The 18,205-nt window shown below is 36.8% G+C and overlaps 1 protein-coding gene across 1 annotated transcript; it reads left to right on the forward strand.

Annotated features, from left to right (window-relative positions):
• Window positions 1-6,072: 6,072 nt before the first annotated feature.
• Window positions 6,073-14,734, forward strand: SYT4 (synaptotagmin 4). The gene is made up of 4 exons (XM_065657352.1): window positions 6,073-6,106; window positions 8,935-9,749; window positions 11,281-11,401; window positions 14,427-14,734. Exons 1-4 carry the CDS (start codon window positions 6,073-6,075, stop codon window positions 14,732-14,734), a joined length of 1,278 nt encoding a protein of 425 aa, XP_065513424.1.
• Window positions 14,735-18,205: the final 3,471 nt, after the last annotated feature.

Raw genomic sequence — 18,205 nt, forward strand, 5'->3', positions numbered from 1 at the left:
TTCTTTATTTGAGTTATACTTTAACTGCTAATGTCAAGCAAAAGGCAAAAGAGATTCCTGACACAAAGATGGTTCTGATTCTCCTTCTTATTTTCATAATTGTTAGTATAAAAACCTACGCTTAAACAGGAAATTGTCTTTTCCTCAACAGGTAGAGGCTACCAAGGTGAAAGAGTGTTGTATCTCCTGAAGTATCTCTAGCCCTGGCTGAAAGCATGAGAGTTGTTCTAACTCACTGCGATTGCAGAGCCTGTAAAACATATACAGACACAATAATTTTACCAGTTCACACACACTACCATTCATGAACATTAAAATCAGTAGAATCTAGCTGTTACAGAAATAACGCTGTCACCTGAAGCTATATATTTCCTACAAAATATTATCTTAAATATAAACAAAAAAGGTAAGAAATGTCATAGGAATTACTAGTAGCTGCCACCTCCAAACCCAAATCTTCTTCTTGATACTTTATTACATAAATGTATCTGCAACCCCCAGAGATCTGATCTGCAGACACTTTGAAAAGACTGTGCATGCCAGTACATACAGGCTGAAATCACTCTGAAGCCTTTACTGCAAACATTTAAATGCAGCAATGAGAGCTTTTATTTTCCCTCTCTTCATCCACCCTGTGGAATTGCAAGGAGGTCTTACAATGAAAAAAAGAGAAACAAAATACATGTGATTCTGTATTTAGTAAAACGTTGTGTAAACTACCCCAAATTCCAAAGGGACAACAATATTTCTCATTTTTGGAAGAACATTCTCATCAGTCAAACAACCAATCATGCTGCTTTTATTTAAAGATCACTACTAAACTACTGAAATTATATCCTCCATCCAATCTTACAATCTCATAACGACACTAACCTACACAATGTTACTATAGAGAAGAAAAATAACTGGTCTTAATATTTTTTTTTTTAATGAGTAAATGGAACAGTAACTTTAGATTCTTCACCTAACCTTAGGAATGGAAGTCAGCCCTAAAACTAGTAGAAAAAACTTAACATCTGGATGTGCAACAGGTGTTCTAAATTCCCACTTTAGAAAATGAGTGTCTGGTCAATACAGCTAGTGGTCAAGAGAAAGATTCTGCTCAGCCTAAAGCTGATCCCTGAGGCATGACTCAGTCTCATGTTTAAAACACTTATTTAAACTTCTACACATCTGTAGGTGAGGGAGGGAATTTATTCAATTGCCTAAATTATGTTGGAAAGTGACATCTGAGGCAACTTACCTAGAACAACAACCGCAGCAGGCACACCTACCCCACCTTCAGCTGCTGCCCCAGATTTGTCTCCAGTTTATTCTGTTTTGTATCCATTAGTTCTGTATGCAACTTTAGGGCTTTTTGGTGATTCTAGATAGGTGGTCAGAGGCAATTCAACCAAGCCCCAGAGTAAGAAGAATTCATCTCTAGATTTGTAGGCCTGAAATTAGATGTCTAGATCTGGTGTATGAGGGAGAGGATGATTTAGTTACCTAAATACATGTCTTTTGTGCCATTTCAGAAACTCTGTGGTATCTGATGTATCCACATGGGACTGGTAAGCACCTTACAGAAAATATACACCATTCTGCAGCAAAAACTGGAGGTCATGTTGATATATTTCATGTAGCACTGGACATTAAATTGTGTGAAGCTGAATTTCAGTCACAAGCTAGGATGGAACACTGAGTCTGTAAGATCAAAAAGGCAGCAGGCTGCATCTTCAAGTGGCACGTCCAAGCTTGTGGATGTGTGTGTCAACTAAAGACATACCTTTAGGCATTTAAGGAGTGTCAAAGGCTGAGAGATGAGACAGGGAAAGATGCTAATCCCTTTGTACTGTCTAATTGCAGAGCTAAATCAAGTGGAAAGTAAGTAGACTATAACTACTTAAATCCTTTGTAGATCCCTTTGAAGCTGTTTGACTTTCAGAAACATTGAATGCTCTGCTCTTCCCAAAATCAAGGACAAATACCTGTGCTCTTGCTGTGGTTTAATTTTGTAAGCATGGCTGAAGGGCTTGATTTTCATTGGTGCTGAATAGTATTAATTAATGTCTGCAGTTTGGCACTTGGCAACTACAGAACTCAAAATCAGGTGCTATTTTTGAAAATGTGAAATGATGTTTTTAAGCTCCAGGGGAATATTTCACAGGGATGGAAGGGGGCTGTTTCTCTAGCTTCACCTCATACATATAAATCACCAAGTTATGTCTTTAAATGTTGGTTGACTTTTGGGGCAGGGAGGAATATCTTGTCTAGAATAACTTTGTTTGGTTGGGTTTTTTTGGTTTTGTTTGGTTTCTTGTTTGTTCTTGTTTGTTGCTGTTTGTTTGTTTTTTGTTTGGTTTTGGTTTTTTTCCTTTTTTAAAAGGATAAGATTAGGTTTTCTTCACACACAGGCTTTGGGATCTGAAGAAAGTTGAGAGTTTATTTGCAGATGGGGCATCAACTTTTCCAGCCCCATATGCTTATTTGAGGACTACATGCTTTGGGAAGTGTATGGACTCTGTCGCTTAGCAACCACCCTCCCTCTTCTCAGAGTAGCAGGAGGATTCTCTGCTCATGCATGTGCACCAGTAACCTGGTTTTCAGACCACAGAAGGGCTTGCTGTGATACAGGCAGTCATATCACATACAGAGATAATTTGCAGACTGTCAATCCGTTCCAACTCAATACAGGCAAAATCTGAACCAGATACTTTTAATGTTCTGTCTCCGAGTTGAAAATATTTGAGATCGTTGTCTCTTGTTTGTAGGGAAATTTAAGAGCCTATTACCTGGGCAATGAGTTCCTAGTCCAAGTTTTTACTGAGGAGTTTTGTAAACTACGTGAAGTTTTGCTGAATTATCCAGGATGTTTTCCTAGAACAGAGGGAAATGTGAAGAGCATATAGCCACAAAAATGGATGGTCATTACTGTTATATTGGACTGAACTGAAAGATAGTCACTTGATTTGTTAAGAAACACAAAGGGCTCACATGATGATTTTTTTCCCTCTGGACACTTGTCAGAAGTGTAATGAAGCAGCAGTGGGTTGGTTATCTCTCTCTGTGTTTGTACTGTTTACGTGAGTGTATGCTAGTCATCTGATGCTGATGGGTCTAAGACGTACACTAGATGGTGCTTGCACAACACAGGGATCAAAAAGTACCTCTGTCTCAAGATGTTTCAACAGCTCAGTGCTCCACCTTCTCAAGCATTTTCTGTGACGTGCACTCTGTTCCATTAAGTGAAGTCATGTAATTAAATATAGAATGCCCATGAGTGATGCAAAAAAACTGGTTATTTGCTAATTCACTGACCAATGCAATAAAGAGATAAAAGCATTCATTTGCATATCTCTATGCATGTTTACACATATTTATATCTATACACAGTCTTGGCAGCTCCAATTTCCTAAAGACAGAGAGCTAGTATTGTGAAACCTTTGCTATACTGCTTTAAAGAGCTACACATCCACAGAACTGAGATGAAAAGAAAGACTCTTTACTATATGTTTGTACAGCACCCAGCACCATGCAGGTCTTAACTAGTATCAAAAATGTAACATGACATACCAGGAATTGTGGAAAAGAAGGGGAAACAAACAAACAAGCAAACAAACAAGCATGTGTCTTCCTCATTTCATCAGTATTATAACAGAAAAGAAGACTAAAAATAAAAAAGAAAATCCTGTATGCTGAAAGAAACAATCTCTGTGCAGTATATAAGGACATATAAATACTGTAAAGGCTTTTTATATATCCTTGGGACACGTGAGAAACTAAAGGGAAGAACACCTGAATCAATCATTATCATATTTCCATGTCCTCTATAAATTTTGTGTATATCAGCAAAGAATGTCCTGGATTTCATTCAAAAATAACAATAAACAGCTTCACAAATAGTTGGTAATAATTCAAGTGCCAGTAGATATGTTTACCATATCCCAGCTTAAGTAAGATAAACATACGAGTGAGTTATATCACGTATTGATTCTTGGTCTATTGTTTTTAAAGTCCAGACAGAATAACAACTTACAGTAGTTTAACATCCCAATTAATATATGTTTAACTCTAAATTTGTTTAAGGATCTTGTTTATTTCAGTCATGTCTAGAGGCTTGTGGACCTGGAATGTGGTCTAAAATCGAATGTAATTACTTTAAATGGATGCAAATTTTGAGCAAGTCTGGATTTTGCACAGAGAAAGGGAAGGGGATAGCAGGGCTGAAGAGAGAGAGGACTGCCAGAAAGATGAGAAGCTGAACGAGATTTGCTTGGATTTGTGCTATCATGTGAATCCAAATATCTCAAATCAAACTCTGCTGCCAAAACACAAACAAGAACTGAAAAAGTTTCTGCAGTTCTTTGTAGTCCAAGTGTTTGATAAGAGTAATAGTGGTGGTAAGCTGTTCTCTGTGTTTTTTAAATGCGATGGGATGTAAAGAAGTTTGAGGTAGTGGATATGGCTGCTTCTGAAAGAGCTGTGCAGGTCCATACCAAGGCCAGGTTGCTGAAGGTGCAACAGAAAGAAATAAGCATAAATTATATTAACCAATAGGTTTTCAACTCTCAGGGTAACCCAGGGACTTCATTCAGCTGTGTTTTGACACTAGCTTGCCATAATTCCTTGGCCTTCCTATTCGAATTTTTCTGAAATCCAAGGAGCTTCTACTGACTTCACTGTGAAGAAAGAACATGCTTCAAAGTAGGCCAAGACATACTGGCTTCCAAGTGGCCTATCATGGAGCAAAATCATGCCAAATTATGCCTGCATCTGGATTTAGTTATTTAGAAGAGCAACAACACCTGTTTCCCATTTATGCAGCAGAATTTGCAGTAGGGCTCCAAATTTGGCTGCTATGATTCCTTCTGAATCCAGGAAGAGTCAAATGCCAGGTGCTGCTTTTGCAGCTCTGTTGCACCAGGATTTAGCTTTGGCTATTATATGCTGTAACAGTTCTATTTACAGGCAGTCCTTCTTTCTTGTTTTATTTCCTCCCATTCCCCTGCCTACCAGCCTCCCCACTACATGTTTTCAGCCCAAACTTGGAGACAAATGTCTAAGCCTGGTAAAATCCAGAAATACCTAGGTAGATCCAGCTCTTTCTTAGACCTGCAGGAAGGTGAAGAGGAGAAAGGAAATATATTTTCCAAGTGAGGCCTGAAGGTTTTTGTGGGGGTGGATGGTGGGCAGAAGCAGGGATAAGGGACAGGGAGAAGGTACATCAGGAGTTTTCAAGATTCAAATCCAGTAAATGTATCACATCAGTCACAGGAGAAATACATGCCTTCCAGTTGGAGCCAGGGTGTCTGGACCATCTGAGTTGGCATCTCCTTCACGTTGTTGTAGCCTATGCAGCTGATAGTTAAATAAGCAAATAAATCTTACCCCGATAAAACAGACACACCCGTGTATTACACAAGATGCACTGAATCACAGACATTAGCATTTCACTGTCTGTGTCTGATGGAGGATGGGAGCTCATAACCTGCAGCAGGGCAGTTAAAATAATCGATGAGTGCGTGTTCAATCCCCAGAAAGAGGATGGGGGGGTGGAGGGGGGGGAGGGGAAGAGGGGAGAGAGAAGGAGGGAGAGAGGGTGTGGTGGTTGGGGAGGGGGGATGGGAGGTGGGAAAGGTGCTGATTTCAGCCCTGTAGCGTCAGGATTGCGTCAATTTGGGTTTCAACCACGTCTTCAGTCTCAGAGCGGAGCTACTCAGAAGAGCCAAAACAGGAAGGGGGTTGCAAATCAGTGTGCAAAGGGGAGGACCGAAGCTTCCCCTCCCCCGTCTCATCTAGACCCCTCGCAGCTTCCTCCTCTACTTCCCCACTGCTTGTGTCTCCGGGTTTTGTTTTAGTTTTTTCAGTTGTTTTCTTTAAAAAATAAAATAAAATAAAATAGAATAAAAACGCTGGAGAAGCCGGTTGCCCAGGCACTGTGAGAGCGGAGAGCCGAAGGACAGCAGGACAGAGCGTTCGACTCCCCGGGCAGGTCGCTTGTCACCCGGGGAGGCGGCTCCCGCTCCCCGGACGGCGGCTCCAGCACCGCGGACAGCGGCTCCAGCACCGCGGACAGCGCACGCCGCCAACATGGCTCCGATCGCGGCCAGCCGGCAGCAGTTCGGTAAGTGCATCCCTGCCCCAATTTCCCACCCGCGGGGCTGCGGGCTGCTCCCTTTCCCGGGAGAAGTGCAGGTAGGCAGCCACTGCTGAGCCACCCTGCGCCTGCCAGCATGCGGCTTGTTGGGAGGAACCTGATTCCGCACCGATCCGACCCCCGCCCCAGTTCTCTTCGATCTCAGAAGTTGCGTGAATTTGCTTTCTTTCCTTTCTCCCTCTTCCTTCCTCTCTAACTCTCCCGCCCCCCCCCCACCCCGCCTTGCACCTTGACCCCAATCCGGTAAAGCAACAGGAGAAATGAAGAGATTTGTGTGGGTGCATTTTCGAAAGAGAGAGGTTTGGGGTTGTTTTCTTGGTCTTAGTTAAAGTAGTGTGGCTTCAGAGTTAAATGATATAAATGCATCCTGTGCCACAGAGAAAATCTTTATTCAAACCATTCTTGAAATAATTATAATTCCTTTTTTCCTGCTGTAGAGAAAGACTTGTCAACATAACTTTAAGTGAAAGCTAGTCTTGTAAAAGACATTGCTGGGAAGGTGGAAATACAGGATCCCAGTGTTTTTACCGTAACAACTGCATCTTGATTTGTCTGGATTCATTGAGAATAGCAAAGATAATAATGAACTTTTCAGTTTTGTCATTTCTATGCACTGGATATAGGTTGATAACTGTGATACTGGAAGTTTCAGAAGCAGCCGTATATGAGCACTCATAAAATAAATATGTAAATAGCTTTATTCAGAAAAGCAGTAAGTAGAAATATTTCTGAAGTCTGCTTTACAAATATTGACTCTACCCTAGATTATATTTGCTTTAGAAGTGGTTTAATTCAAGGATCATTTTACTGACTTAAATTAAGTGACTCCAGATTTATAACATGTAACTGAAATAATAACTTGTTCCAGAATTAATAGGTGATGTTTCCTATTTATATACCACCTTGGATGTTAACCAATTGATTTACATTATGACAACAGCAAGAAATTCAGGTTGCAACATAATTAGTTGTAAACATAAAACCATTTTAGTTACCATTTCATCTTCTTTCCTGCCCCACCCACTTGATGTTTCTAACAACACATATGACATCATGCTTATCTAATTACTTATTTAGGAAATATAATTAATATTTTAAATACCAAATTGATTCTACCACTGCTTTCAGTAGTTGTAGAATTAAAATATAGCATAATGTCCATTACTATAAAAGGTCCGTCATCTCATGATGAATTGTTGTAGACGTGAAAATCATTCTTAAAAGCTGTTAAAGTATTCTGATAAGTTTTCAATCACTTCTTGTTTTCTATCTTTATACCATGTATCTTTAAATTTCTGCAGCCCAGGTAACTCTTGAACTCAGAGCCATGTGCTTAACTTAGAAAAAAATACTTTTTAGTTATGTGTATAAATTTCAGTAATTTCATTAAGTTCTTACAACTAAGTACATAGATTGTTACAGCTTGTAGGCAAAGGGAAAGTGATATGAATACTGTAAGAAGAAATTAATAACCAAGCTTGATCCTTTCTGTGCTGGAACATTATGTCCTACTTTGCTTCGATAGCATTGTGCATTCTTTTTGAATCATCCAACTAAAAAGCAGCATGTCTATTTGCCCAGCACTTACCTGGGTGAAGCTGATTTAGTAATACATAGAGGGAGATAGGTTTGCTTTTCTCATACAGAATGATTTGCTAATCATTTGTGAGAGAACCAGAACTGTTACACAATTGTCTTTATTCATAAACAATGGCATCCATTGATATTCTACTGGTCTTCTACTGTTGCAGGGAATAAAGATTAAGTTCTGATTCTTGTATTATGGGAGGTTTAAACTCACTTAGTAATGTTACTTATGGGCAAAATTTGATTTTCAATTAGTTGTGCTCATTTGCCCTTCTGATGCATACTTTGAAGGGCTAATGATACTCTATATGTGACTAGTGTATCCACATAGCAATTCAGGATATAACACTCAGTTTTCTATTTATTTAGTTTAAGTATAGAATTCATATTGAGGTAGAAGACAACCAAATTTTAATATTTTTATTATGTATTACTAAAAAGCAGTGACCCTTCCTGTAAACTCTCTATAGCTTTGATTCACAGTGTTTTAAATGCAAAGCTTAACAGTTATCAATGGCACACCTAATAGTGTTTTCAGCTTTGGACTCAGATGTGACTGCCTAATGTCACATCCATCTGGAAAATACACTGGGTATACAATTATTCTAAATTTTCTTCATAGACTTCCTCTTGCAAAGTATTGAGAATCTCATTGAAACAGTTGAGTGTTATAACCTCCAATTAAACTCAGTTCTTTCAAGAGATACCTCCAGGCAACTATGGGAATAGACCATAAAATATGATTTAATTGAGTGTACAAAGTATTCTGGAAACAGTTTGAAAAGCAGATGATGTATCTGTAAGTAATGTATAATTCAGAACCTGTTTTATCTAACTAACAAAGCATCATAAACTCAAAGCTGAAACATTCTGAGAGCCAGTATTACTCACAGACATACAAACTCAGAAACTACACACAGAGGGATGAGATAGTCGAGCAATTACTAAAGGTTATTACTATTAGGATGGGAATAGTATTTTCCTCCCAAACACTCTGGTTATGGAAAAATACTAACATAACAAGCATTCCTTAGTATGCCTGCAGGTGGCGAGCGATATGTACAATGCAAAGCACTTTCAGTCTGTTGATCCTGCTGCTGTTACCATCTTGTACCAGTTTGTTTTACTAATTTTTTACTTTATTAAATATCACACGGAGTCCAAGGCACTGCTGCTTATGTGCTTGTTGCTATTTATTTGATTTGCAGATGAAATTCCTACAGTGGTTGGGATTTTTAGTGCATTTGGCCTTGTCTTCTCTGTCTCCCTTTTTGCTTGGATCTGCTGCCAACGTAAATCTTCCAAATCCAATAAGACCCCTCCATATAAGTTCGTCCATGTTCTGAAAGGGGTTGATATTTACCCTGAGAATCTCAACAGTAAGAAGAAGTTTGGAGCAGATGAAAAAAGTGAAGCAAAGAACAAATCAGCAATGCCAAAGAATTCTCTCCATCTTGATCTGGAGAAGAGAGATTTAAATGGCAACTTCCCCAAAACAACCTCTAAAATCCAGAGCTCTCCAGATCTTGAAAACTCATCTCCTAAGCACTTTGCAGAAAGGAAGAAAGATTCAGTATCCCCTGATAGTTTAAAATCCATCACTTCCCTGTCATCTGAAGAAAAACAAGACAAGCTAGGAACTCTTTTTTTCTCCTTAGAGTACAACTTTGAGAAAAAGGCATTTGTAGTGAACATCAAAGAAGCACGTGGGCTGCCAGCAATGGATGAACAGTCAATGACTTCTGATCCCTACATCAAAATGACAATCCTGCCTGAGAAAAAGCACAAGGTGAAAACCAGAGTGCTGAGAAAAACCTTAGATCCAGCTTTCGATGAGACCTTCACATTTTATGGGATCCCCTATAGCCAAATTCAAGACTTAACACTTCACTTTATGATCTTGAGCTTTGACAGGTTTTCCAGAGATGATGTCATTGGAGAAGTCCTCATTCCCCTTGCAGGAATTGAACTGTCAGAAGGAAAGCTGCTAATGGACCGAGAGATCATCAAAAGAAATGTCAGGGTAACATATATTTTATTTAAACTTTAAAAGTGTTGTGCTAGTGTTAGCTATTATTCTTGTGTCATGCTGTTATCATCCTGGAAAGTTGCTCATCATGCAAGTCATTGAGATGCTTTCATAATGGCAGTTTGAGGAAGAAAGTACACAAATGTAATAAAAGAACATTACAATGAGCATGTTGTGAGAAATTGCTAATGTTCTAAACTCTACTTGCTTATTCAGCTGGTCCAGCAGGTTTGAGTGCACCCATTTACATTAGGCCAAGAGGCCTCAATGCCCAATAATTTGCTTTAAAAGGAAAGATTGCAAACATTTATATACTGTTCCTCTTCTCCTCCCTCCCATTTCCTGTTTGAAATAATTATTTCTTAATGATTTTTGAAGTCAATGTAAATCTTTCACTTCAACTACATGGGTTTTATAGCAGATTCTTAACGGATGAAGGTAGTCTTTAGTTGGGAAATTGGAACCTGTTATAGACAGTATTGTTGATGCCGTAGTGTATTCTTTCACTTCAGTGCTGTTACTACCTTCTCCATCAATAATTGTGACACAAACTGCAGCTCTACTAAGGATAGTAAGACACAAGGGAAAAGCCAAAGACTTACTGAAGTTAATGGCAAAACACTGACTTCACTGGGATAAAAATATTTCATACCATGCTGTCTCATTTCAGAATGTAAAGATAATTTGCAACCATCACAGCTGAACCACAGAAATGCACATGCATCACACACACATCTCATTATCTCTACTAAGGAAGTGGAATGTGATTGTTTTCAAAGAGCAAGCCTGCTGCCAAATCAAATAAATGTCTACCAGACAACATACCTACAACTAATACTGTTATTTTGCAATTCTATTGTTCTCTTACAACTATAACTATGTCATTGATATTTTGTTAATAACTTATTGGGTTTTCTGATACGTAAGGCATTATTTTTGCTTGTTTCCCTTGCCTTCTTCCTTTCCGTGAAATAAACTATTCCTGCAAATTCAAATCTAATAATCATACACAAAGTCTTTGATCCCATCTTAATTTCATGTATATGATACAACTTTAGAAAGTATCAGGGATGAGATTTCACTGTTTGAATCCTTCCTGTTTAAAAACACTTTACTGAAGATTTTTTTAAAACTTTTTTAGATTCTTTTTTTTTCCAAAAAATGTCTTTACAGAATGTTGTTTTGCTTAAGATATTTTCTGTTCACCAAGACTCTTTTCTCAAGATGTAGGATTTCATTTCTAATCTCTGAAGTAATGATGTCATGTCAACCTATATTTTCAGGTTTTTATTATTTGTTCCCATTAAATCTAGTAGCCAATCAAAAGAAGAGCTATATAACTACTGTAGAGGGAATTATATTTGCTATGTAAAGCAGCATAACTCCATTAGTTATACCTTTTTACACCATTTCAAAACATACAGTTATATGACAGCTCATAAATCTTCTTAATTCTGGTTTAAAACTTGGCCAATATAATTGTTTATAAGTAGCTTAATTTATTTTTTTTCTTTCATTTCCTCAGAAATCATCTGGACGTGGAGAATTACTGATCTCTCTCTGTTATCAGTCTACAACAAACACGCTCACTGTGGTTGTTTTAAAAGCCAGGCATCTACCTAAATCCGATGTGTCAGGATTATCAGGTAATGGTTTTACTAATGACAGACAGAAGACAGCAAAAATGTGCATTTCAAAGACTAAAAATATCCCATAAATGCAGAAATGATGTGTCTACTATTTGCAGCCTATTCAATTTATTAATGTCTAGGTCAATTCTTTATTTTACAGGGTATGTATTTTACAAATTTGTTCTTCAATCACATTAAAAATCCGTGACATCTGTTAGCAGTGGAAACTGATGAGTTTTGTGATTGTCTTGAACAGAACCCATCTGCCATAAGTATGAGATGTTGTTTGTAGATAATAAAATCTCTTGTTTATGACAAAAATAAGTTTATTTGTAGAAGATCAGTACTGAGTGAGATCATCATATGATTTATTTCAGCTTAGCGCCAAGAAAAGCCATCAGTTACACATGTGCTGAACTTGGGCCACTGAGTACTAAAGTTTCTTTGTCAAGGTCGAAAGGACAACTTTGCCAGTTCTGGAAGTAGGCTGTAACATAACACACAGCTTTATCATGAGCTGTGCTTGGAATGTACTAAGAAGGAACAGTTTTTACCCTTCCTTCTCCTGGTCTTGTGCCATTTTACACTCAGTGGAACCTTCTTTGAAGCCAACACTAGAACTGCACTTAGATGCACATTAATGTTAGGTAACATAATAACAGAATAAAATTTAATGTCCAATATACTAGCAATAAGACAACAAAGGACTATATAAACAGTAGCACATCTTACTCTTGACTCTTTATAAGACTGATATTCTTTCATTTTACAGGACTTTTTTGAAAGAGGCAGAAAAGAAAGTAGTTTTGGGAAGTACTGAATCATAATTGCTACAGCCAATACAACAGTCTTTCTCCTTCTCATACCAAGAAATACTGCAATTGACCTAGAAAGTTAACCCATCCTGGATCCAATAAAAAAAAGCTATAGATAAATCCAATTAACACGGTGATGTTTCATTGAAATCTTCCTGATATCAAATTTGTTCATGTATCACAAGGAAGAAGCATACAAATGCAGCCCAATAGTTTACTCCACTATAAGAGATCATATGTACTTTTCATAATCAACCCCAAAGTTACAGCAGATACCAGAGATTTCATGAAGACATCATGACAGCAAGCCGATCTCAACAGACCAAGTCTGGTTGAGTTAATTCAGGTGGGAAAATAACTTGAAAATAAAAGCCCTCCTAGTCTCAGCAGCCACTTGGACTCTACAGCACATCCAAACTACACATTTGTTTACATCTTATGAGTAAAGCTATAAATTCTGTTTGTTATTTCTGTTTCCCTCAGTACAACTTTGCTAAAACATAATATTTCTGAGAGATACAGACAGTCATGCTACACCTGGACATCTAGTTCATTCAGACAGTTCTTCATTATTTGCTGTTCATCAGCAAGGCCAGGTTCAACTGATATTTAGGTGTCAGAAAGATACTGTACTCATGCCAGTCCTTACTTCCTCTGTGACCTTCCCCTCAGTTCAACATAAATCTTGGACAAGGAGGAGGGTGAAATGGTGTTTCCATGGGGTCAGCTAAACAACTGCATAACTCATTCTCCTTAGGAAGATGGGAAATTTTTACTGAGAAGCTGTTCTACTCCCACAACCTCCTTGGTTTCCTTGATCCTTGGTCTTGAGGTCTCCTAACAGACCTAATAAAATCAAACAGAACATTCTAGCCTTATCTAGCCAGATGACCAGAAGCAATAGTCAGAAAACGTCCTTTAAGCAGAAATGAACAACAGCAAAAATCCACTGATGGATATTGATTTTGACATTTTTTAGTGCTGAGTGGCATATATTAATTCTGAAGACAATGAAAATTTAAATTACATTAAACCCTGTTTATAAAATGTTTATTATGGTGATAGAACATCAAAGCGATAGATGTATTCTATCACTCCTTACTCCCGTTAAACTATTGTCAGTTCAAGGAAACAAAAATCTTTTAATCATCTGATCATTTAAGTCTGACAACTTTGGCATAGCATTTCTAAATATGGTTCAGTTTTAATTTTACTTTTTTAAAAAAGTATTCAATTATTCTTGATGTTTATGAGCTGATGGTTTACATAGACTACCTTGTTCAACTGGGTTCAGTAGAAAGGGATTTATACTTCATCTTTGTACCATAAGAATTTGGAAAGAGGCCCACATTTGCACTGAAATAAATGCCAAGGTACCTGGAAGGGATCATTTTAAAGCATTTTCTAGAGTTCCTTTGAAGGAAGACATATAGCCACTGTTGAAGACAATAGTAGAGGAATCTTGCAACATTTAAATGATTATAGAAATACAAACACGCAAAGTTGGTTGACAGCTACAAATATGGACATTTTCCCTTCCCTTCTTCAATAATATTACAGAACAGACATAAAGTCAAGTATATATCCTAACAGCAAATGCACCCTTATGTGTAAAGTTTAGTGGTACATTTGTTCAATAAAAATTGATGGAAAAAATGTAATGAAGCTAATTGACTTTGATATGACCACAACAGACATAGATTGCATCCATTCATCCTTTCCGTCAAAATGAGCCCCTTCCTTCCTTTATGAAGCTTTCCTTTGCATGTCTTATTAACACCAATGGTTATCACAAACAGGTAGAATGTATGAAAAGCAGATTTCTGTTTACACATACATAGTGATACGTTTTTATCAGAATCCATTAGAATTTTGTGTATTTGAAAACCATCTTTGCATGTAGTAAAGATGTTATTAGGGTCAGTGGACTACAGTGCAGGATTTACTTCATGAAGGAAACACTTGTATTTGGTCAGATGAATCATGTCCCAGACTTCACTGACTATCATGATTACGTCTTCAGTGACCATGAAAGGAGCTTGAATGGACTAATTCAGATGTAAACACAAAAATTGGATGAGATTAATTATGTTTAAAAACTTGAAAAATACCATCATTGTGGTGTAATTATGTGAGTAAGTGATAAAATTTACCTTTAACCAGATCAAGGAATTTCTAAATGACACTGCTGAAAAGCTGATATGTGCTCTCTCTTTTCATTGCAGACCCTTATGTCAAAGTGAATCTGTATCATGCTAAGAAGAGAATTTCTAAAAAGAAAACACATGTGAAGAAATGCACCCCCAATGCAGTGTTCAATGAATTATTTGTCTTTGATATTCCTTGTGAGGGCCTTGATGATATCAGCATTGAATTTTTGGTTTTAGATTCAGATAGGGGGTCAAGGAATGAGGTCATTGGCCGGTTAATCTTGGGATCATCAGCAGAAGGAACAGGTGGAGAGCACTGGAAAGAAATCTGTGAATATCCTAGGAGACAAATTGCCAAATGGCATATGTTGTGTGATGGTTAGCAGCGTAGAGAGGGGTTGGAACTTGAAAAACTATACCTATTTCCACAGGCAAGGAGCAGTTTTCTTTCTTTGCTAGGTATAATTACAGACTTGTAACTACAATAGTTTTGTTTTGTTCTGTTTTGGTTTGGTTTAGTTTGGTTTTTTTAGGTGAGTGAGTGAATAAAATCTGGATTGAATTATCAGAAGAGAAGGTAACTAAATTTTCAGAGCAAATAAAATAATTTCTATTTCATTAGACTTTAAAGAAATTGGATTAGATTCATATTCTTCTAGAGTTTAAATAGTCTGAAACTTCTGAAACAATATAAACTTAAAAAAATAAACTATGTTTCATGAAAAAGTCACTGGAAACCTTATTTGTACTGTTACACAGAAGAAGATAACCTCATTAAAATATGTTGCTAGATCTAAAATATCCCACCTGTGGCTTCCTGGGAGTAGGGGCTGAGTTTGTAAAAGCCATGTAGGAGGGGAGTTCCTTTTGCCTCTCCATCAAAAACCTTCTTTTATGAAAATTCAATCATTATTTGCAAGTTTTCTTTGTTTATACTTCGATCATCCCAAAGACTGAAGAGATTTTCAGCAATTTGCTTTACATATCACGTCACGTGTAACTAGTTATTTTATGTGTGGAAATACTGTACAATTATTTACACTTGGATTTTTTTTTAATATGTATATATATAACTTCTTTTATTACAGTGATCAAAATAGATGCATTCTATAAATCATTAAGCAAGTTAACATACATTATTTTGTTAAAAGGGCTCCTTTATGGGTTACAGCACATGTTACAATACAGCTAGTTTGGGATTAGATATGGGTTGTGGTTTTTTTTTTTTCCATTGCAAGAATCACATTTCAAGCATTTCAAGCCATGAGAAAGCATTTCTGTTAAGGTGAGGTAACATCCAGAACCTTACACCAATTGCATCTTAAGCCATTCAATAATGGTTAAAGAAAAGCTGTTTCTTCTTTTGTTTCATTAAAGAACAAAATATAGTGAGAGAACAAAACCTTATTCTGCTGTTTAACTTCCTGAACTGTGACTAATGCCGTTAATGTCAGTAAAACTGCTTGCAACATACAAAGATTAATGCATTTTTAAACTTTTGCAGGATAAGAAACCAAGCTCACGTTATAATTTGTCCAATATTATGTTGGAAAAACTACTTGAAAAATTCATTTCACTTAGATTATATGCATTAATTTCCATTACTCATTGTACTGAAAATTGGTGGTGGTAGTTAAAAATAACACCATGATTTCATGTTAGTGTGGCATATGTATCTCTAAACTTAAATTGTGCCAGGCTGGGGGATTATCAAGTGTAACATAAACAAGTATATAAATAAAGCATTTAGGCATGTGAAATTTACTCTTGGTCACATCAGATAGATTTTAGGCTGTCAGAACTATAGCACAATTACAGGCAGATTATTTCCTAAAGTTTGTACCCTGATTTCTGACACAGATTTTTTTTTTTTTTGTCAGATTTTACTCCTACATCATTTTCAATTACCACATGTATAAAGAATATAATTATGTTAGTTGTTGACATCAGAAGGATTTAAAAAAGTGGGAAAACTTTTTCAGTATTTTTGTGTATGTCATTTTGTCATGTTTAATCCCACTGAAGTGAATGAGACTATTTGGGAATTAAAGTATTGCTCAATGAGAGTAAAGGTATCAGAATGGGCATGCCATGTAAAAAACCATACATAGGCTATCAAATTACTTTAATTAAACAACATAACCAGGTCCTATTGAAAACTTTTGGGGATTTGGTGTCAACTTTACTTGTTCTCATATGGCCAAATTATGTTTGCAGTAAAGGACACTGAAATATTAAATATGCAAGTAGACAAATAGTACTGGAAGAATTCCATTGAGGCTCTTCCAGGTTTTGTGTCGCTATTTTCTCCAGTTTTTGAGAATGTGTTTGATATAACAGTGTTTATAAATTTCTGTAAAAATACATTTTCAAAATTACATAAATGTGCTTTTTATGATAATGCTCAATGTAAAAAACCATGTGTATTGTATGTATTCAGGAGAGGAATCTTTTTTTCTTATTTCTTTAGAAAGCTGAATAACTACTTAAGGCTGAAGTTTGCCAGCCACATTCAAGCAGAGCTAATTCAAAGCCACCAATACAAAGAAAGATGCCCACAGGCTTCAATGGGGTTTGAAGTGCAATCACAGAGCAAAACTCTTCTTGTCAGTCAGCTCAGCAATGTCAACAGGACCATGGAAAAGGGGAGACACTGATCTAATGCAGACAGGGAGAGTTTACGTCAGTATCATACAACTAGTGTCATTATAATGTCTATTAAGGAAATAACTTTATACTGAAAGCGATTGCATGAAAGAAAGTGGGACAGTTTGCAACTTAAAAAGAAAAAAAGAGAGGTTTTGTATTTTAGCTCATGAGTAGTACATTATCTCTAAAAATCAGGTGATACCTTTTTGAATTAATGATGGGCTGTGACCATCTTTCATTTTGGATCCAACAAGTCGTCTTCAATTTTTTTTTTTCAAGTTTCTATAGCAGCTTGAGGGTTAATATTTCTACCAGCTAAATGGTAGATGTTGGGGATAAGTAGTATGAATAGGAAAGGGAAGCAAAAACATTTTTATTAAATCTAAAAAAATTTGTAAATAAAATTTTGTGTTTCATTTAAAGCAATGTTTAGCTTGGAAAGTTGAGTAAAGACAACTCGTGACACATCTGTAAACCAGACAAGGCAGGACCAAATGTAGACCTGTACTGAGATGAGAAATTCTGCTGTTTTATAAAGTATTCAATTCTCGTTGTGAATATCTTGAACTCTGTTAAGGATACTGTACTGTATTAAACATGTAAAAAATTATGTTTGTCTAAGTAGCTTACAAAAATAATAACTCCTTGAATGGGAGACTATCCATGTCTGGGGATCTGTCGTAACTAAATACCTGATTCGTTATGGTGTTGTAACTTAATAGAAGTTATTGGAGAGGAAGCATGGTGTATGAGATTTTGTAAGTTATTTGTGCCGGTTCTGTATGTTGTGCCATGTGTGTAAGACAAGAATAAACTGCTGCTTTCATTCATCACATCCCAAAACAATTATCCAACCAATGTATCTGTTCCAGAGATTTGTGCTACTGTTTGTATCGATGGGCTACTCTCTCATGCTTTTATCAAAACACATTTGCTTTGAAAAGGCTTCTTCTTCTCACAGAGGTGGATTAGACTTGTTCCACCAAATACTACCTGGGCATATCACATGTTCTTTATTCATAGATTCTTGTTGCATAGTTACATTTCTCTTGAATTTTACTGTACACTCAGGCTAGGGCCTGAGACATGGCCCATAACAGAAAATCTGAGCCCCACATAAGGCCCTACAGGGACTCATATATAGATGTAAACAAGAATGAATTCTAGCATACTAGGTGGAAGAAGTAAAATAAAAGTCACATACT

Source organism: Caloenas nicobarica, chromosome Z, assembly GCF_036013445.1.
Source record: "Caloenas nicobarica isolate bCalNic1 chromosome Z, bCalNic1.hap1, whole genome shotgun sequence".
Lineage (NCBI taxonomy): Eukaryota > Metazoa > Chordata > Aves > Columbiformes > Columbidae > Caloenas > Caloenas nicobarica.

Excerpts from the sequence above, each read along its gene's own strand:
- SYT4 (XM_065657352.1), top strand. The coding sequence starts at position 6,073 with ATGGCTCCGATCGCGGCCAGCCGGCAGCAGTTCG. Across the intron at positions 9,750-11,280 it reads TCATCAAAAGAAATGTCAGG|AAATCATCTGGACGTGGAGA; the intron begins GTAACATATATT and ends TCATTTCCTCAG. Across the intron at positions 11,402-14,426 it reads CGATGTGTCAGGATTATCAG|ACCCTTATGTCAAAGTGAAT; the intron begins GTAATGGTTTTA and ends TTTTCATTGCAG.